General features: G+C 36.6%; 1 protein-coding gene across 1 annotated transcript in view; it reads left to right on the top strand.

The window, feature by feature from the left end:
- The window catches only part of SPATA17 (spermatogenesis associated 17), a gene marked incomplete at its 3' end in the record, with an annotated part of 184,498 nt that overhangs the window by 32,688 nt on the left and 128,713 nt on the right, over nucleotides 1–23,097 (top strand). Inside the window, exons 4-5 of the mRNA XM_082857904.1 lie at nucleotides 6,928–6,978; nucleotides 18,277–18,380. Coding sequence (XP_082714030.1) covers nucleotides 6,928–6,978; nucleotides 18,277–18,380 — 155 coding nt within the window. The remainder of the gene's footprint in view (nucleotides 1–6,927; nucleotides 6,979–18,276; nucleotides 18,381–23,097) is intronic.

Consider the following 23,097-nt stretch of genomic DNA (forward strand, 5'->3'; position numbering starts at 1 on the left):
TTGGAAGACTTCGCTATGGTCAACCTAGCTGGTAGATTGGTATCCACGTGTGCCAAAAATTCTTCCCTACCCGCCTCCTCACAAAATAATGATTCCTCCCCATCTCATTGATTTCGGGCTAAGCCATGTGTTGTGGGCCACAGCCACAGGGAAACTTAGCCCACGTGCAGTGTGAGTAAGAAATAAAGTTTTTGTCTTATAAGCTAGTAAGATAGCTGCATTTTTATCTCAGCAAAGCTGATTAATGGTTGTAATGACAACAAAAGCATGATGTTGATAAGAAAACATTCTGAATGGGACACTCAGTGAAGCTTTTACAAAAAGATGTTGTGAGATTTTGAGTTTGTGATGATGTTAGGACACCTCCATGTGGTGGTGTGTTGTACGGCGATTTTGCTATCTCTCGGAAGAGTGTCTGGCACATTATAATTAGCACTGAACAAAAGCTTATTAAAGAGGACTTTTAGATGAAGAGTCAGAGCTAGAGACGGAGGTTTTAGAGCCATCATTATAAGATGGCAGGATTTTCTACCTGATGGAAAAGTATCTGAACAGTAGAGCAGAGGGCCAAGGATTGAGGCTTGTGGAATGCATTAGTAGGATTTAGGCAGAGGAAGGGAGTTATAGGTAGATAATAAACAGAAAAACAGAGACACAATATCACAGGAAGCAGAGGAGAAAACTGTTAGAAAACTTGGAGTTATCAACAGTCTCATGTGTGGCAAAGGTCAAACAAAGGGAACTGTGGAAAGTCAGAAGTCCTAGGATCTCTTTAGATAAGTTCTGTATTTTTAGACAGCCTCCCTCAAAATTCTACTATACCAGAATATTTCTCTCCAGCTTTTAAATAATTCTCACAGCAACACCAGTCAACTTATCCAGTCCTATAGTGTTATGCGTTCTCCACTATGGTGCCCTCACTAACCCACGATAATAGAGCCATTCAGGTTTTCTTTTCTGATTTGATTCTTTTTTGCTTCCTGGATGACTATTGTTTTTGTTTATTTTAATTTTCGGTGTCCATTCAGGTCTTCCTGCTGACTTTAATGCTGTCGTATCTGGCAACATAACCCAAATTTGTCCGTCGTAGGGACCGAGGACTGTTGATTCACAACCTCAAAAACCTTTCCCTGTTAGTGAGGATGTGCTCTGATTCTTCTTTTTTATTAACAGTGGATTTCTAGTCACCTGGTGTGTGTGTTCAGTGCACGTGCATCCCAGACCTGCTGAATTCCTGCTATGATTTTACTGCAACCTGCGCTTCCCATTGGATACTCAAATGGTCCTACTGTTTTGGTCCCCTTCTTGTTTTCAACTGTATAATGTTCTATATAGCTTGTCCTTACCACTTTTTGCTTTATTTCATAAATGGTGAAGTGAAAATAGTTATTTCTGTAGGCGATAGTACCAGAAAAATGTTCAAATATTTCATCTCCCTCTTTCGGAAAACTAACACTTTGAGCGTTACCTGAGTGAATTCATCAATATAACCTAATAGGACATCAATATAACCTAATAGTATGCATCTTGTTATCCTTTTCAGTTTCCCCATTATATAGTTTATATGATGTTTAATATCAAGTACACTATTTTTAGTCACCACACTCTGAGAGCAGCTACCCTGATATATGTGATTAATTCTATATGCATTATTGTGAAAATAGATATGTAACTGTAGTTCTAAACAGCTCAGTGTTATGTTTTTAAATTGAGATCATTTGGTGAATAACATATATATGACACCACATTAACAGAACTTGGTTAAAACTTTTTGTTAAAGTATATTAATAGCCTCTGGTAGAACTGATTAATTTATAAAGATAATATTCATTAAAAATAGATTATTCTTCAAATGATAAAAATAATTTATTGCTGAAAAGGCTCACAGTACTTATATACTGCTTATCATTTTACTGCTCTTCTCACAAAGTTTTCATATTTGATTAGTATTTGAAAGAGTAACAATGGAAAGAAATCCTATTAACCTTAAATGGAACAAAGGATATCATCTGCTATCAAATCCCATTTTACGTTGTCATCATAAATACCAGCATGTTTGTTTCTGAATGGATAGTAAAAATACATAAAATTTCAGTCATTATTTTTAAAACTGATGAGATTGCCATGGTTGCTTGTACAGACATTTTTATTTCTCTTCATTAGATAAATGAATGTTCCTTCTATAAGCCCAACTCTTTTTATAAATCTCTTTATAAGGCTTCCAATTCAGTTATATGTTAATGAGGCAACATTTATCACTCTTTAGTGTTAGAGCAGAAAACTGAAACATAATCTACTTTTTCCCCTCAGGATCTGGCTTTTTAAATAAATACCAAAGGCTGGATAACTTAAGACTCTGACTTTTCTAATATAAATTTAAAACTTTGCTAACATATTTTCATTATAATAATATGATTTAGATTTAGTTTACTTGCTTTTAAAGATTACATTAATAATAACGGTGAAAAATAATATAATTGGCTTTTAATTTTGTGTGTGTGTAGAAGACGGAAGGTTATTTTAACAATCAGCTGTTGATAACGACCAGATTGGTATCAGTTGCCAGCGAACAAGGCAAAGCATATGCACAAAATACTCGTGATTATTTGATAATAAATCATTTTAATGATCATACTCAAAATTATGAAATGAGGATGGCACTGATGTGGAAAATAACAAAGGCACAGGCTCCCCAGATCTGTTATCCATATGTGCCTGGCTTCTAGAGTTTCCAGAGTCATCACTTTAATGCAAATATTTCCTCTGTATTGCCCAGTCTAGCAAATAAAGCCAGTTGATCTGGTCAAGTTCATATAGATGTATTACTCAAATTTATTATAAATATGTATTACTTTAAATGTTCTGTTTTTTGAAAATGATTGACCGTTTGAAACTCAGGTTTTCTTGGTTTCCAACCTAAATGCTCAACAATAATGGAAAGATTAGTTAATTTATGATATGTTCATTAGCAAACTATCAATGTAGCCATTGTATATAAACATATGTGAAGAAGGAACTTGAAACTGAGGAGAAGGACATACCTGTACTAGATCTGTCTACTAGGTGGAAAAGCCTTTAATAGAAATTAAGCTATCAGGGATTTAAGGAGGAGAATTTGCAATCTGAGTTTAAGACTTAAGAGGAGAAACTAGTTCACAGGGTCTGGAACATGGCTATGGGAAGTGGATGTCATCGCGACTGGGAAAGGCAGGCAATAGTGAGAGCAGGTAATCGAGTGTGTTGTATATGTGAATTTGGAAAGCCTTAAGATACGGCAGGAGTTGTGGTGAAGAATAAGACCTTTAGCTTGGTGCCAAAACGTTTAGGGCATATTATTGGAGTAGGTCAGGGGAGGCGAGAAGGGGAAAGGAGGAGAGTGTACCTAGAGACCTGAGGACCGGTGACAACACCAAAAAGGGAGGGAGAGTGATAAATGTGAAAAGCTTGAGAGTGATAAATGTGAAAAGCTTGAGGTTTTTTGTTCTTTGGGTTTTTGTCATGGTAGTTGTTGTTGCTTCTAAAGGAGTACTTCCTACTGGTTTGAAATTGTTTGAAAGTATCCACTGGAGCTGAGAGAATGCCAGCAGCTTCTTCCAGTTGCTGGTGCTTAGACTGGGGGAGAAAAGGTGGTTTCTCCTGTAAATGTTTGTGAGAACAGCAGGACACAGAGGATTTGGACAGCTAGAAAAGGATGATAAGACGTTTTAGGCAAGGCGAGTAGTAGGAGCACGGACGTGAAGAAGAAAAGATAATAATTTGATCAGATTTAGGTTTAAAGGAGCAGCGTGGTGGGAGATGATCGGAGAACAAAATTGGGACCTGGTGCAGTGAGCTTTGAATATCACTTGACCTCTAAGAGAGTGGTTCTAACCTATCCCCACCCCTGCCCCTGCACTGTAATTCACCTGGTAGAAAAAACGGAAACTCATGCTCCCATTGATATCATGCTCCCATTGATATCACGGTTCAATCCCATTGGATAGCAGCCCTGTCCAAAAGGTCCACATGGATACTGACAACTGAGAAAATCAATTTTAAAAGGAATACAACTTCCAGAAAAAATTTCAGAAGCCTTCTGAAAATTGAGCTAGGTGACATGACAAGGGCCATATGGCCAACAAGTGGTTTATTTAGTGTTCAAATGCGATTTTCATCCCAGGAATTCTTCCTACTCTATCTGTTCCAAATGCAGCATATCAATTCTGTTTATCTTTCTCTCCCTCTTTTCTGTCTCCCCCTCCCTCTCTTTTCCCCTTCCTTCATTTAGTCAACAAATAGTTGGGAAACATCTATAATTGAACATCATGTTTTCATTACATTGAAACTATCATCTTTTATGCTTGATTTTTACCCCAGATCTTTAGTCTTCCTCTTTAAAGTAGACTTGGTACCTTAATGATAAAATAGGAAATTAATATATAGTAAGGAAAATTTGGGGATTTTTCTCTGCTGATGAATTACTATTGTCTGTCATTCTCGGATATGTTATCAATATTTAGTAGCTGTGATAGATTTGCTTATCCAACTCCATGGAATGGAAGAAAAAAAGAAAACTTTTAGGACAGAATCCTGGAAAATAATATTAAGAACAAGGGTTTTAGTATGAATTATAATTTAACTACTCATGTAACAAAAGAACAAATATTAGTATAACAAATAATCATCATTGCTCAGAATAGAAATATAGAGACAGTATTTTACAAAGTCTCAGAGTATCTAATGTGTCTCATAGATAGCTTATGGAAATGCATGATTCACATTCACAAATTATTTTTTAGTGGTTTTAAAAATTGTGGTAAAATATATATAGCATAAAATTGATCATTTTGACTATTTTTAACTGTACTGTTCAGTGACATTAAGTACATTCACATTGTTATGCGAGTATCACCACTAACAATCTCCAAAACTTTTCCATCATCTTAAAGGGAAACTCTGTACCCACTAAACACTAGCTCCTCCTTTTCCCCCAGTGCCTGATAACTACTATTCTACTTTTTGTCTCTGTGAATTCGACTAATCCAGGTACCTCATATAAGTGGATCATACAATGTTTTCTCAGATGTTTTTGTGGTACTTTCAGATCTGGGCTATAGAATTGAGAGTCAATGTAACATCTGTCTGTGCTTCACATGAGAATGATAACCTGGAATCAAAGTGCTTTCCCACCTTTTAACTATAAAATTCAAAATTCTTAGGCTCAAACCTATATCTCTTCTTTGTTCAGAATAAAATTTAACCTCTTATACCGTTTGGAATTTTACTTATAGTTAAATCACATACTTTTAGCCACAAAATGTGTAACAGTGATAATCCCTTTCCTAATGACCATCAGCTATGTCCCAAGTACCTTAAATACCTGATCTCATTTTATTCTTCACAAGAACTCCATGGAGTATGTGATGTCCCATTTTGTAAGGCTAGAAGTCAAGACTGGGAGACTTCAAGTAACTTGTTCAAGCCGCACAGCTGGTAAGAGCAACGTCAGGACCTGAACTCAGGTCTGTGGCTTGAAAGCTCGCTAATGCTCACTGCTGCTGACTGAACAGCAATATGAAAAAAGATAAGAAACAATATCTTTTTCTGAACCCAACTTTCTCAAATATATAATTTCCAATATGTTTCTTCTGTGTAAAAATATTTAATGGTTATAGTTGCCTTGAAGAAATACTCTAAGAAAATATTTTAAGTTGACCTCAAACACCAAGAATTATGCCTCGCTTGCCATAACGAAGAAAGAGAATTTAAAAGGAAGTAACATCATTGTGTTCATTTGTAAATAACATATTGCAACCAACTGTTTACTAACTGCTCAGACTGTTGATAACTAATCTAGCCCTGCTGCTCTCCACAGACAATTTGCTGTGGATCAGATCAGGCAATTCAAACAATACTAATTACAGTGAAACCCTTTTATATGAATTCCTGTTTGTTGCAGGGAGGAAGAAAACCCCTATATAAAAGGCTAAGGCACTTATCTCTGATTTTTGCTGAAACATAACACCTATTAACTAAGTTCAAGTTTATATTAGTCTGATGAGTTTTGACTGAATAAAATGGATAAAGGTGTATTTTGTGTGGAAAAAATATGTATTTCAATGTTTATTGTACTGTCATGAATTATGTTAATTGTCTTTTTAATTGAAAGAGCAGATGTGGAAGTTTTATTTAAAGCAATATTTTCATTGAAATAAACTATGTTGCTAAATGATTATTTACTGTCACAGAGATTCGTGCATTAAAAGACAAATGTGTCTCTATTAGAAAGAAACCAAGTCTTTAGGAAGTCTTCATTATGTCAGGGGATTTGCTGTAACATGATATCATTGTATTTATGATTTTATGGTGTTAAAATGAATATTAAATGAAACAAAATTCCCAAGGATTACTCAGGAGGCAGCTAAGTACATAACATTTTATACAGATGGTTGGAAGGCACAATTTTGCTCCATCACTGCATCCATATCCTTGAACGATTTCGACTGAAGACAGCATTTCTTTGAATTTTTCATTAAACCAGACGTCTTGAAATATGAATTCCTTTTATGTTTCTGTGAGTTTTGGCTAAAAGAACCCCAGTGAATAAATCATACAATACTACGTGTCACCAGCACTTGTGAATATTTCTGCTTTGTTATTCTATTCTCAGTAGAGCACCATTGATTATCAAACTCAGCGGAGAGCATTTTATGGTCATATATCTCCATTAGCTCCTAGTTTGACTACCATAGATTTTTCTGGTTAAGCCTGCATTATGTATTAGGAAGCCTATCTCTTCAATACAAAGTTTGATTTCATTTTTCTAAGCATAGAACTCTAATTATGTATTATGTATAAAGATTCTTATCTTTTATATGTAAAAATAGGCTGCACTGTCTTTGTGTAAAACTAAAATATATGCCATCTTTTTTTTTTCCCGATTCACAGTTAGCATATTACACTATGAAGATGAATCTCTACAATGCAATGGCTGTCAGGGTAAATATTTCTTCACTTGTTAAACAAATGAAAAGTCAATTGTGCCCTGAATTCGCTTTTAATAAAATGAGCAAACCAGTATAATGCAAATTTGATTGATATGCTAATGGTAAAGAGAGAAAAGAGTACATAGTTAAAAAGTTAGTTGTACTAAATAGTTTGGGCAGTGTTAAAAATTAGAGTAAAATGTAAAACATGTAGTTATCAATGCTTATGTTTTAGAATGTTAAATATCTCTGAGCCATGACTAGAGAAAGACTGTAAATATTAATGAAGCAATGTATTAGTTTCCATATGTCATATAAAATATTGTGATAAATAGATGAGCATGGTTCTGGAATATAAGATTCCTGCCCAATACAAATCAATTAGAAATTATTCATATGATTTCACAGTAATAAAGTCAGTTTCCAGCTTCGAAGTTTTATTTCTATCATTTCTGTGTTCACTTTTATGTGTTATTTGCCTAATAGGAAGCTGAATTTAGCGATTATGAGGCTTCCTTGGTTTCTGCTGAGATTTGGGGAAGAGCCACGACAAAAGTATAATTTCTTTTGTATCAGACAGTATGATTTTAGCTTAATTGTGAAGCTATTATAAATGGGGAAATTTCTTAAGTGAATTTCATTAACATCCTTAAAACCTGTGTTTTAATGTTACCCTATTATATTCTCTCTCATTAATCTATTAATTCTTGCTTCTGCTAATAACGGATTTTATTTTGGGTGAAGAAAGATAGTAAAATACCTTCTGAAAGTCCTGTGTTGAACTAAGGCAAGTTGAATTAACATTATGTTGCTGACTTACACTGCTTTGGGAAGGGACCTTCCTATGCAGATGTGAGTGTGTTGGAGCCCAGCCCAGGGCAGATCTCTAGTATCTGTCCACCTCTCGGTGGTTCTGTAGTGTAAGGGGAAAAAAGAAGAGGAAGAAGTAGATCTTTTTTGCTTCTTTTCCAGAGGCAGATACTCCAGATGCACTGGTCTATATTTACCTTTCTTAGAAATTCAGTAATGTAAGAAAATAATGTGGCTTTCCTCTTTTAACGGGGATGCTTGAGTCTGGGAATTGAGGAGATTCTGATTCTCTGTACAGCTCTGCCAAAGACTTAACCTCTGAGCCTAAAACAGTGTTAGATTTTTTTCTTTTCTGCATGCCCTTTGTCAGATACGTCTGCAAAGTAAAAAACAATAGATGACGGAGGACCTAAAGCAGTTGATGGCAGGAGGCTTAGACGTCCCCATAGATCACCATAGGTCACCAAGGGAGACAGAGGCACAGGAGTCAGGGTTAGAAAAATGCATTTTCTTGTTTATTATTTAGCCCCCAATTTTGTATTGAATTCTGATCTGGCTTGAATCATTAAGATTCCTTTTACCTTGACTGGGCATATCTAAGAAACTCATATCAAACCAAGCCATTGAGAAGGCAGTGTTTTTGACTTATTCTAACATCATACTAAAAGCTACATTTCCTAACGTTACTGAACCAAACTTGGGTCCTCTTGCCCATACACAGTAAAGCCAATCTACTGACACCGGGTTGTGGTGAAGGAAAGTGGAGCATTTATTTCAGGCACCAAGCAAGGGTTTCCGGTAGCTAGTGCTTAAAAGGCCCGAACTCCCTGAAGGCTTTCAGGGAAAGGTTTTTAAAGACAGGGTGAGGGAGGGGCATTGTGGGGTGTGTGATCAGCTAGTAAACATTCTTCCGATTGGTTGGTGGTGAGGTCATCAGGAGTCAACATCATCAACCTTCAGGTTCCAACCGGCCTGGGGTCTCCGTGCTTGCGGGCAACATACAGTTAACTTCTTCTGCTTGGTGGTGGTTTCAGTATCTGCAAAACAGCTCAAAGCATACGGCTCAGAATATTATCTATAGTCCTTGAGGAGGAGCTAAAGGTCCTTAACTTGGTTTAATGGCTAAACTATTATTATTTTGTCTCGCTTGACTGTTTTCCTTTCTTTCTGCATTTTCTCATTTCTCTGATTAAATTTACTCTTTGGAACTTGGGGAAGGCCTAGGAGGCTAAAACTTCTCTACAGACAAGAGGCATATGGAGGTCGCGGGGTGTGGGTCAGTTCTGGGAAGGCCCCATAGGGTCCTGCTCGGTCACACCTAATAGTATTGCCCAGGGTTACCTCATCTTTGCTTAAAATCAGCGGACAATGTTGAACTCTCCCTAAGTCCTGTGATCCTAGAAAACAGCAAAGTTTAAACCCCTCCCCCCCAACTCTTTTGTGTTTTGGAAACAGCTTACTGCAAAGAAACCCACCCTTCCCCATATGACTTAGCTGTGGATGGCCCCTTGTTTACCTATGACAAGGCCAGACACAGTCCCCCAAATTCCCATTTTTCTAACCTCACAAATGATTAGCTGAACTGCTTGTCTCCATTGGTCAACTGGAAAAAACATGTTTATTAACCAAACTGTGCTTAAGCTTCTCTCCTTCCCCTAGGTCCCTGAACTTTAGCCAGCATACGGCATCTCCTTAGTACCTCCTCCTGAGATGGGCTTCAGGGTAAAGCATTCTCAGATCTCCTATATGATTATGCCACCCTTTTATCCCACTTCCCCACATCAGGTTCTTTCCAGCCTTGTTCACACCTTCCTATTAAAAGGAAAACTCCTTTTGCCTGAGTTTCGCCATGTTTGCAAATCTTATGGTCAAAGATTCTCCTTATCGCAATAGTCCACCTCCATCGCTGCAGGAATCACTCACCCCCTCTTTCTTGCAGTAATTCTTTCAAATCAAGTCTCTCCTTTCTAGGTCCAGATTTGTTTTCTTTCCTTTTTTTTTTTTTAATAAATTTATATATTTATTTATGGCTGTATTGGGCCTTTGTTGCTGCGCATGGGCTTTCTCTAGTTGCGGTGAGCAGGGGCTACTCCTTGTTGCGGTGCGCGGGCTTCTCATTGCAGTGGCTTCTCTTGTAGTGGAGCACGGGCTTCAGTAGCTGTGGCACGCGGGCTCAGTAGTTGTGGCTTGCGGGCTCTAGAGCGCAGGCTCAGTAGTTGTAGTGCATGGGCTTAGTTGCTCCGCGGCATGTGGGATCTTCCTGGACCAGGGCTGGAACCCATGTCCCCTGCATTGGCAGGCAGATTCTTAACCACTGTGCCACCAGGGAAGTCCCATATTTGCTTTTTATTTGACACATTCCAGGAGAGAACAGTAGAGGTGGGGATGCAGTGGTCATTAAAGCAAAGGAAAGTAAGACTTGAGCATTACATAGAGGTTGAAATGATCCACTAAAGACACTCAGGAGTTTTTGTGAGGCTCTGTGGAGATGTAAATACTACTGTGGGAAACTTATAATAGAAACCCTTCTCTACAAAGATGTTCAAAGACTTCCTTCAGAGGTTTGGATGAGTTAATTTGGTAACTTGGTAATGAGGAATCAGCTGGCACAAGAGGCTGATGTGATTACCTAACAAAGATTAATTTTTAGCATTGAGTGATCACATGACTGGAACTGAACTTATTTGTAATGGACTTGGACAAATCTATTTGTAAGTGGATTTTTTGCAAGATGGTGCTCTGAAAATTTGTCTCTGCGGGAATGAGAGGCTGAAGAGACCAATGTGTGGTCCACATACCTTCATGGCATACACATCTGAAGATTACAACCCTAGCTTGATACCAGCAGCTGAAGTTTTACTTCTACTAGCCACAACTCTGCCTTTTCAGTTTTTAAGCTATGAAGTAACTTTGCTCAAAAGAGCTACCCTTTAAGTGATTAAAATGTGGGTGGCAGTGAGTGTACAGGTGGAAGAATTTCTAGGAGTAACAGATAACTACCAGAAATCTATATGGCCAGTAATATTCAGACAGATATATTTTTATATATGCACCTAAATCATACAGTAGAAAATAAAAAACTTTCGTCTTACTCTGCCTCATATACTGATTCAATTGCAAATTATGTATTTGACTATTGACTACTAGCATGACAAGTTACATTCAATTGTCAAAGAGGCTAGTGGAGCATTTCTGAAAAGAGAAGGAATTTAAAATTTTCATTTGTAGCTAATCCATTCCTAAATAGATGTCACTTTTTTATAATGAAGAATAAATTATATGTATGTGATTATTTAATGTCATAGATATTCATATCTTGATGCTGCCTTTATTTTTTAAAAGGTCACCTTTTCTCTAAAGATTTTACCATACCCCTACCCGTGTAGAATTGATCACTCTCCTTTTTTTAATGTCCCTATTTTACCATCAACATACTTCTGTTGTAGAACCTGCAACAATTTATTATCCTTACTAATTTACATGCCTGTGTCCACCCTCCCCCACCAAATACTGTAAGTCTCTTGGGGCCCGGATCCTATCTTCTTAGTCTTTGTATCTACAGTTCCTGGCTTATACTAGGTTGTTAAATAAATGTCCCTGAATAAATCAATGAACGTTGGCTCATGCTTTTTTAAACAAGGAGTAAAAAAGTTGTTTGTTTTAAATATTCTTTGTTTAGGTCCCTTGGCGGCCTTCATGGAAATTATTTAAGCCTTTGCTGGTAGATCTTTAAGGCTTTCTTGAGTGCCCGACTAGGCTAGGTGGTGTGGATAAACTGGACATGGGAAGGTAATATTTGGTCAGTGCAGTTCATATGTGAATGGAAGACCTCATGAGCTTTGTGACGTTGCCAAAATGTTATAACAGGTACAAGCTTGAAGTAGGCTTGCGATGATATCAGCTGCTGTCAGAACCCACAGTGTGCCTGTACAAAACCCCTGCAACTGATTTGCAGCTAGGCCAGTGACAGTCAATTAATACAGCAGTAAATTGCTCAGTAAATTTTTATCTTAGCTCCTGGGGCCCTACTCCTCCCGTTTCTCCGTGCGACACATTATTGCCTTTTTGGTCTTTAATTTGAATTTACTCCAGCTTAAGGTTCTGCTTTTCCTCCAGCATCTTGGCTGCTGCTGTGTGGATCTCGTTTAAATTTGGCCCCCCAATTTTTTTTTCAGTTCTCACTCTTTGAACAGCTTTTAATGTCTTATACAAATGTCATGAGTTGATTCATCTACTCAACTTCTTTCTCTCCCTGTTCCATCGAGGTGTACGATTGTGTATCTTTTTACAGCCTGGCGCAGAACTGACCCTCCATTTCTGATGCTACTGAGCATCTACTTAAGCACTTGGGTGTCACTGCAGACCCTCCAAACACAGGGCTTGGAGAATCAGTTTTCTAATACTATAAAGACGAAAGGCAAAATTACTTTATGTGTAGAAAGCCCATTTACAAATATCCACAGGTAGCAAAAACAAGTGCAGTTTAGTGGAATTATTTCATCCATCCTAAGGTCTTTTACTTGTTCCTTTTCTCCAGTACTTGGATTCGTGGTTCTCGACATTTAGGATTTTTTTTTCTTTATGGCTTTTGTTTACTGGCTGACCGCATCCAGGATGAAGCCTATTGTATGGAGTGGCACATGTCTTGTATCTAATTCTTCCATTTCTGGGGATACGTCCATTCAGCCTCAACTGTGTCTTTGAGGTCCCCATTTCCCCAATAGAATGGTTCCAGATTCTCATATTTACTACCCAAGCGTGAATGGATATAGCTGGTAGATACCTGAGTATACCTTAGTCAAACCAACCGCCAGTGAGAGCTATATGTCTCTGAGGCATATATGCAAGAACAAGATTGCAACACCACGTAACTCCAAATCTTGGTAAGTCAGGAACATTGGTAAATAATAATGACAACAGTTAGCAATTGCATAGCAGTTACCACTCTCCAGGCACCATTCTAAGTATTTTAAATATTTTAACTATTGTCTGACATGGGCAACTCTCTGAGGTAGGTATCATTATGATTCCCATTTGAAAGATGAGAAAATGGAATCGCAGAAAGGTATCTTGCCCAAGGTCACATAGCTAGTAAGTGACAGTGTTAGGAATTGAACCCAAGAGGTCTGGTACCCACATTCCCGTTATTTCTGGTCACATATAGACTTGCCTTTACTTCTAGTCTTCTCCTTTCTTCAGAAATCTGGATGAGAGCAACTACATGAACCCTCGACTGAGCTGTTAGGGAAATTTTATTGCTTACACTCTGGTTTTCTTGGTTGCCTGACCCCATGACCCGGGTAATTCATGAGCGTTCTTACTGGTAGTACATTTCACTCAGGGAATTCTAAATTTAGTAATAATTCGTTGAAAACCAAATTGAGACATCCCAATTCAGTGTCACGTGCTTCCCCTTGTAGGCAGAATTGGATGGGGCTTAGGATGAAAAACGTCACCTTATAAATGAATGTTTGAGCTGTGGTCTTCACATATTGCTATTGTTAGCATCCGGATTTGTCATCTATCATAACCTCAGGTAAAACACCATTCTTGCTACAATTTTAAATGGATTTTTGTACAGGATGTAGCAAACGATGAAAGAGAATCTGTCATTTCTTTCCTGTATGGAGTATAAGGTGCAGATCACATAGATTTTTGTGATCCAAAAATTTGAATTTGGTTGTATTTGAACCTCCGCCCTACCTGTTTTGGACCCTGAAAAATTAGTAGAAAGAAAAGAGGACTTTAACTTTGTTAAAAGTTTAGAAGCCCCACCAAATAGTTACTAGGACTGCTGTTTTTCAACTGCGGATCTCTCCCTTTATAAATTAACTCTTAGAATATACTGGTCTTCAGTAAAGTTAACCTAATGAGGATATATAATCTGGCACAGACTTTGGAAGTTAACAAAGGTAAACTCTCTAAGCATTACTGATTCCTTGCAATTCCTTTGAAAAGCCTCCTTTGGGTCATCTCACACATCTAGAATCCTAACTGGAATAATGTCATATGAATGCAGATTTCAAGAAGTGCTAACGTGTAGTATCTTGGAGATCTCTCTTGAAAAATATGTTCCAACAGACTTTTTCCTTTCATTTTCAAAGATCTCTGAGGAATGAAAAATGGTAATAATCTAAAACTTAGAGAGTTTTAAAGAACTGCAGATGTAATTAATTGTTTAAGGTAGAATTTCTTTTACCCTGGAAACCTTGTCCATGTTATTGATCAATCACATGTACTTTCTCAATGGTATTCATGGGTGTCTCAACCGATCCTTTATTGTTGCAGTTATTTTAAATGATTTAACTTGAAATTAGTGCCCCAAGACATTTTAGTTCAGATAGAAATCCTCACTTAAAGGAAAAAAAGGACTATAATAACAAGAGGACCACTAGACTAACATATAAACATATATATATATATATATATATAAAAAACATATATAACATATATATAGGTATGTTTTTGACATGATAATGTAGTGGCATTGAGAATGAAAACTTTGATATTACTAGTTTTAAACACCCTATCTTTGAAAATTTAGTAAACCCACTTTTCTGTGCTCACTGCATAGTCTTCTAGAATGTTGAACATTCTAATAAGTAAAAGTATAATTATGATGTGTCCTATTTATATGCTCTCATATACATTTAGAGCATTAGTCCTGGGAAGGGTATCATCAGTGAATTTGTCTTTCATGTTTTAATTTTAATTTTAGGTGCCAAAACATTTTTTCTCTCTTTTGATAACATTAAGATTACTATGAATTTTGAGGAATAATAATAAACCCAATGGAGAGAAAATCTTTTCTATGAACAGATGGCTTTTGATATATCAAGGTTTTGCCATTTATTTTAGTGCTTAAAATAAACATTATTTATAAGACCACTTACATTTTGATGTTACTTAATGAGGAATATGCATCATTGATTTGACTAGCTTAAGAGGTCATTTAGAACTTGCCCGTTAACAAGCTGTAATCTGCTGAGCACACAATGACTTTGTTTAAAATTATCTATTCAGAGCTGATCAATGACAATAATTGTTTTATACCAATCACTTCTGAAAGTTGCTAATTACTTTGAAGGACATGAATACTAGCCCGTTTTTGGAAGTCGTAACCCACTCACCTTGAAGTTATCAAAAAGTCATTTTGTTATCAAAAGTCATTTTGCCTCTTGAAAGTACTTTGTTTTAAAAAAAAATTAGGTTTATTCACTAGTACTGGGATATCAACAGGAAACATAGGCAAAATTTAAGATGTCGTTTGTTCCTATAACAGGAAGTATGGTAGAATCTCAGCTATTTGTATCTTATATCAATTAGATACTGGTTAAACTGGGCTCCCTATAATGTAAGAAAATGGTGTCTTTTATATTAAAGAGCATTGCACACACTCTTTCTCTTTATACAGTACATCCCTCAGATGTTTTAGTGGGAAAAGCCTGGGCTTTGGAATAAGACAGAGCTGGGTTTGTGTCCTGGCTCTGTCATTTACACTTTTACTGGTATTGCTGTGACCTTAATCAAGTTATTAACCTCAGTTTCTTCATTGTTAACATGGAGATCATGCCCTCTTCACAAGGTTACCATGAGGATTAAAGCAGTTAGCCTAATACCCGGCAGATTCATGGAGTTCAGTAAATTTTAGATTCTTTACTTCACTGGATGGCGGCATCTTCACTCAGCTTCTTCCAGCTTCTTCCAGCTGTTTTCACTCACTCCCCTCTAACAAAGGCATTGAAACATTGATTATTATACTTCAGTGTGGGTGAGTTTTAATTTGTTATCTTAACCATCCCTTAACCTGTTATGAGCTTTAATACCCAGTTGTGAATACCAGGATTTGTCTTGGAAAGGAATCGTAGCATGCTTTGGGGTAGATGTTTAAGGAGTTGGTGCATTAGAAGACTGTCTGAGAGCTTAATGGTGGACTCTGAGGGTGTGGTTAGTGCTGTTTCTTTACTTGCTCAGTGTGGGGTGGGAAGGAGCCCATGCCATTGGCCTCTGTTAGTTCCCTTCCTACTGGCACAGATTTTTCAGCCAGTTTCAGAGTTTGCCCTTTCAACTTTTCTCCAAGTGGGCATCTCCACTACTCTGCCATGACCTAATCATAAACCACTATCCTCCATCTTTCCTTCTCAGTACTTCAGCATGCATGTTTTACGTTTTCTGGCACATTTAATCTTATTTTATTTAAAATTCAGTGGTGTTTTAATGTAATAGGTAGTCCATCCCTTAACAGTATTTGATATCCTAATATTTTCCCATGCTTCCTGAGTCACTTCTATTGCTGATGATGGATTTTCTATCAGTAGTTTTGTTTACAACTGTTCCTGTCTTTAATACAATTAATACTAAAGTAAGCTGAAATTCATGTGAAGCCATCCAACCAGCTGTATGACCCAAGGCATTTATTTAAGCTCTCTAAGTGTCAATTTCCTCTTTTATCAAAGAAGGCTAATAATCTCTACTTCAGAATGATACTGTAATGATTAAATTAAATAAGCCAGGAAAATAGTCATTATTCACATGTATAATTTATATATATATATATACATATTACAATTGGTTATTCTTTTTCATTAGGAAAATGGTTTTTATATCAATTCCTCCTGTCTCTTTGCCAGCCATAATACAGTTTTGGTCAAATTAGAGGGAGGTAGTTTCTAAACTGAGTATAGAACTTTAGAAAAATTAATTTTTCTTTATTTAAATAATTAAGCTCTAAATTAAGATCATTTGAAAAATATTTAGAAAGACACATTCTATAACATCGTTACACTAGCTTGTTATTCTACTTAGTTTTACTTTGCAGAATTAATTTCTCTGATTTAATTTTTCTTATAATAAGAACAGTAAGATAAGTGGTTTTGCATAACTTCAGTTATTTTAGTCATTCTCATACTGGGAGGTTGACTGAAACATTTCTTCAAAGTCTTCACATTTAATATTTCAGATTGTAAAATACCTTTTAAATGGCCATATTTTACAACAGAGAAAAATAAGGGCTCATAATTCAAGTAAAATATTTTTCCTGTTTATTCTTATAGATCCAGCATTCAAGGTTATAAAAATTTTAAACTCAGCATATTTAGTAAAAAAATCATAGGCTTTTGGGATAAAACCCAACGGGCTGAGGCTCATTCTCTTATTAATTACTTTTTCCTATGAAAAAATAAATTTTAAAGATGTGTGTTCCTAGCCGAGCTAACTTTGCAAAACATTGGAAGGACTTCATATCCAGAAAAAGAATCGTTCATAGTATGTGAATAATTCATAAATAGATGGAAACTGCTGGAAAATTTTAGAGAATGAAGTTAAGTCTTTATACAAGGCTAAGTTAACATTTTTTTCAATTTTTTCTATTTCTTCTTCTTCTACTCCTTTAAAGAAGTTGAGTTTTTTTTTTGGTTTTCCACAAAATTAGGATCTATACATTATAATTTTTGTTTTGAGTTTTTCTAATAGAGGTTGTATTAGCAAAAATAGAGCTTAAAGAGATTGATTCTTCTTATGATGACTGGGGCTTTTAAGGCATCTAGTAGCCCACTTAAGTATGTTTTCTTAGACACCAACACTCCTCTCCTCTCAAAAAAGAAAAAAAGATACTTTCAACAGAAATATTTGTTCATTGAAAATTGCAGTTCACTTTGTTCACAGTTCTATATTGCAATGGTTTAGAGAGTGGGCCCCCTGAGTCCTAATTTGATTCCTGAATCCATCACTAATAGCTGAGTAATTACGGGAAAATTGAATAACTTCTCTTTTCAGCAGTTTTCTCATCTGTAAATATCTCATAGAAATGTTCTAGTGATTAAATGCGTACATACAAACAAAACCCTTAGAATAGTGCCTCACACATAATAAGAGCTCAATAAATGTTACCTACTGTTATTATTAAAGAAGTATTAAAATGTCATGATGAAGGTACAAGACAACATTTTGTTTAAAGATTTTGATAGCACTGAATTTAAAAAGCCCATTAAAGGGAGTTCCTTAGCAGTCCAGTGGTTAGGACTCGGTGGTGTCTCTGCCATGGCCCCGGGTTCAATCCCTGGTCAGGGAACTAAGATCCTGTAAGCCACATGGTGTGGCCAAAAAAAAGAGTCCATTAAGAACATTGATTTTAATGAGATGAAATACAATCTTCAAGCCCGTTGGTTATGAAAAACAAAAAATTTGTTTGGTCAGGAAGCAGAAGAGTTAGGAATTGGTAAAGCAAATTTTTGATCTTTCAATAGTTAATTTCACATTTAGTATTTGTAAAACAATGATAAATATTATAAAAAATTATAGTAACCTAGAGTATGTTTTTGTCTTTATAATATTTTATAATAAATCTATGAGTACAACCTATATTTGCAACTGTTATATTAGTGGAAAAGCCTAAGACTTTATTTGATAGGAGTCATCATCATTACCTTGATTTTGAAGAATTATTAATGTTTTCACTAAAAATGTTCACTGGCATATTTCATCTTTTTATTTAATTCAATAGATTCAGAGGCGATGGCGAGGCTATAAGATTCGGAAATACTGCTTTAATTATTTTTATTTGAAGGAGTACCTGAAAGCTGTTTCAGAGACCAATGATGCAGTTAGGTGAGTAGTATAACCACTAGCCTACTCGTCACAATTTTAGAAAGGTTACTCCATAGATGTTGATCATTATCAGACTTAGGAATACTTTCTAAAACTAAGTGATATTTTAGGCAGAAATTTATTGATAAGATAGAGATATCTGATTCTCTTTAACAATTTGAGGCTGTTGTATTTTTAAATATCTTATACTCTTGACTGTAAATTAGATTATTCATGTGTGTCGTAGGCCTACCTTGACACTATGCAAATAGCTTAGTTTCAGTAAAATTGCCTCATTTTGAGATGGATTTATCTGTAAAAGGATTACATAGATGAAGGCTTAAGTATGGCAATCCTCAGAACATGTTCATCGGCAAGAACTTGCCTCTCAAAGAAGAAAACATTATGGAACACATTAAAATGGACTGTTTTACTGTCGGTTTTTATTTCTGTAAACACATAGAAAGATAACACCTGGATTTAGGCCTTAGGGCGATGTCTTCTGTAGATTTAAAGTTATTGCAGCACTATTCATTCAGCTTTACCAAAGCTCTATGTACTAAGTTTTCATATTACTTCAAAAATCGCTAGTCTTGGGCTTCCCTGGTGGCACAGTGGTTGAGGGTCTGCCTGCCGATGCAGGGGACACGGGTCCGTGCCCCGGTCCGGGAAGATCCCACATGCCGCGGAGCGGCTGGGCCCGTGAGCCATGGCCTCTGAGCCTGCGCGTCCGGAGCCTGTGCTCCGCAACGGGAGAGGCCACAACAGTGAAAGGCCCGCGTACCGCACAAAAAAAAAAAAAAAAAAAAAAGCTAGTCTTCTCCTCTTGTAATATTGCCCCATTCCAATAACATATAAGCGACGTATGCTTATAATAGATTTCAATAAAAAGGAAATAGTGACGAATCATAGTTGACATTTACATAATAGTTTTACTTTCAGTTTTCACATACATTATCTCATTTTACTCTTAACGTTTTTTGAACTAGAGAGAACAATCGACATTGTTAGGACAAAGGTGTTCTCTGAGACCCTAAAATTATATATATATATCATAAGAAATGTCTAAAAACTGACTTCCCCACTTTTAACTTTCTCGCATATGTTGTGTGTATAAGAGAGTCTGGTCTTTGGAGATTGAGTATGGGGAATTTGTAAAGTTGATTTCCTTGGAAATAGCAATGAAGATTTGGGGAAGCTGGAATAGGATTTAGTTAATGAGAAAAGTTGGAACACTCAGAAACATGTGGGCCACAGGGGCTGCTATTTACTTTCTTCCTAAGAAATCCAAAGTTCTCTTGATGGGCTGGCTGGCTGTAAATGGCAGGCTTGAGCTTGTCAGGAGGAAAGAGCTAGTGGAAGATGCAAGAGGGAGAATTTGAGTAGGACTGGGCCTAGTGTGAGGCAAGGGAGACTCTTAAGGCACAGAAGTTAAGGAGGCGCTCCCTGCCAGGGTCATGCAGCTGCCGACCCTGCACTTTCCCAGCCTTGACAGTGTATCCTTAAATTTTACATTTTAGAGGCGTCACTTGCTTCATCCAAGTCCTGTGCCTGAATAGGAGAAGGTTCTCAAAGAGACAAACACGTGGAGGGTGGTTTTAGAAAGGCCTGTTTCTTCTGTTCAACAGACATTTCCATTTATCCTTGTTTTGTTCCTGATTTTACTGGGAATACGTCTAGCCACTAGAGAGTGTGGTGTATCTGTGCTGACAATTTGGTTTAGCCTGGTATTCTTTATCATATTACGGACTTATTCTTTTTACTTCTACCTCTCTTGGAGGTCATATATTTTTCAGGTGTATATTCTCCATCAGTGATTAATTTCCTAATTGTTTACCCCCTCTTTGTTCTTGTATTTATTCCTAGACTGTTTGTAGTTCCTTTGCTATTATTATCATTGTTGTTATTTTTATCTTGGAATGGGGTATTGTAAAAAGACAGTGTTGGGGAAGGGCTAGGGCTGTGCTCTGGGGGTGGTAGGGACATGGTGCATGGAACATGATGGAAGGATTGGCTAGGGATAGATCCAGCAGGGACCATAACATACCAGGGCATTTTAGGCCATATTAAAGCTTGGAGTGGACTTCCTTTTTAAGGAGAGCAGCAACATGATTACACCTATGTTTTGGCATGCATGTTCAATTGCATTTTTCATAATAGTTATATTTAAATAGTCTGGTACATTTAAAAAATATCTATTAGGGTATTAATTTTACTGAAATAAAGTGTTTTCTTCTTTCTCATGGAAGAATATGCAACAGATTTGTTTGGATTGTTTCTTCATGTTTGTTTATCCTATTTTCCATTGAAAATCATTGGAATCCAGACTCTAGTTACCTTTTCCTTCATAACAAATTCCACCCAAAGCAGCTTAAAACAATACACACTTATTATCTCATCATTTTATCTATCAGGAATCTGGGAGGGCTTTGCTCTGGGCCTGGGCCAAGGTCTCTCATGAGGTTGCCATCTGGCTCTCGGCCAGAGCTGCCATCTCATATGGAGGCAAGACTGGGGGAAGATCCACTTCTAAGCTCACTCACATCGGCCTCAATTCCTCCGGCCATTGGCCACTGGCATACCTCAGTTTCTTGCCACGTGGACCTCTCCATAGGACAGCTTATAACATGGAACTTGGCTTCCTTCAGAGCAACTGAACCAGAGAACAGGAGAAAACATCCAAGATGGAAGCCGTATCCTTTTGGTAACCTAATATCAGAAGTGACATCTTATCACTTTTGCTGTATCCTGTTCATTTAAAGCAAGAGACTAGGTTCATCCCACACTCAAAGGGGAGGATCACACAAGGGGATGACTTCTGGAGTGGGGATCGTTGGAGGCCACCTTAGAGGATACTTTCCACATACAGTGACTTGCATATAATATTTGTTCAATAAGCACGTTGATTTTCAGCATTTGCCTAGGACAAAAGTTACTTTACATTAACTTAAGGCAATTTTTTTAACATCTTTATTGGAGTATGATTGCTTTACAATGGTGTGTTAGTTTCTGCTGTATAACAAAGTGAATCAGCTATACGTATACTTATATCCCCATATCTCCTCCCTCTTGCGTCTCCCTCCCACCCTCCGTATCCCACCCCTCTAGGTGGTCACTAAGCACCGAGCTGATCTCCCTGTGCTATGCGGCTGCTTCCCACTAGCTATCTATTTTACATTTGGTAGTATTTATAAGCCCATGCCACTCTGTCACTTCATCCCAGCTTACCCTTCCCCCTCCCCATGTCCTCAAAAAAAAAATGGTTCTGAAGAACCTAGGGGCAGGACAGGCATAAAGACACAGATGTAGAGAAAGGCAATATTTTTATGTGATATCTTTTCAAGGTTATGTTTCAAACTTTAATATTGTATCAAAGCAATTATGATGTATCCTAATTACTTCTACCAACAAGCATTAAAATGTATAGTTTCTGGATTTCAAAGAACATATGAAAGATCTAGTGCATTCCTCTGTCTTTGGACAGGATAAAATCATTTACAGAAAATAAATTAGTAAAATATATTTTATATCAGAATACGTTTTGCACTAGAATTGTGTTGCACAATTCAAGGCCAGACAACACTGGGCTTATAACTTTAGCTTATCTGCTCTTTCATTAATAGAAATAGTTTATCTATTCTATAGTTAATAGTAAAAAACTATATATATATATATATATACACATATATATATATATACACACACACACACACACACACACACACACACACACAAGGATATATTCTTTAACCAAGAGTGGACTTATCACAAAGCTAAATGGAATTGATTAATTTAAGGCTGAGTCTGCATTTGGTAGATAAGTTTCTTTGTAATATCTAGCTTGATATGCAAAAATTGCCCCAGGTTATGAATGAGAAAATTATATAATGAAATTAAAAATTAGCTACAGAGTTACAGATTAGTAGCTTTAATAAAACATTATTAGCTTGAAGTGCAGAAAACTGACTTTTTTTTTGGACAGAAATTCAAGCTATAAGTAATATATTCCCCCAAGTTTAATGCTTCAGTGTAGTTGTTGGTTGTTAATAGTGCATAACAATAGGTCTGTTTTGAGTGTAAATTTGTCATTCATCAAAGCAAATTAGTTTTTCAGCATGTTGATTTTGTGTAGCCCTGGTTTGGCTAGAAAGATTTTTATGGGTATAATTCTTTACCTATCTTTGCATACATCAGCAAAGGTTTTTTTAAAGGATATATTCATTTATTTTGTTTTTGCTGTAACAGCTTTATTGAGATGTAATTCACATACCATACAGTTTATCCATTTAAAATATACAATTCTGTGGAGGTTAGCATTGATATATTCACAAAGTTGTACAACCATCGCCATAATCAATTTAAAACATTTTCATCATCATAAAAAGAAATCCTATACCCTTTCCAGTCACTCCCCCACCCCTACCATTCTTCCCATTCCTGCCCAGTCCTAGGCAACCCCTAATCTACGTTCTGTCTCTGTAGATTTGCCTATTCTGGACGTTGCAAATAAATTGAATCTTATAATATGTGGTCTTTTGTGACTGATTTCTTTCCCCTAGCCCGATGTTTTCAAGGTTTATCCATTTTGTAGCATATATTAGTACTATATTCCTTTTTCCTACCAATTAATATTCCATTTTATGGATAAGCCACATGTTATTTATCCATTTACCAGTTGATGAACATTTGAGTTGTTTCTGCTTTTTGACTATTATGAATGATGGTGCTATGAACACTC

This window comes from Leucopleurus acutus (genome assembly GCF_964270905.1).
Source record: "Leucopleurus acutus genome assembly, chromosome: 2".
Classification (NCBI taxonomy): domain Eukaryota; kingdom Metazoa; phylum Chordata; class Mammalia; order Artiodactyla; family Delphinidae; genus Leucopleurus; species Leucopleurus acutus.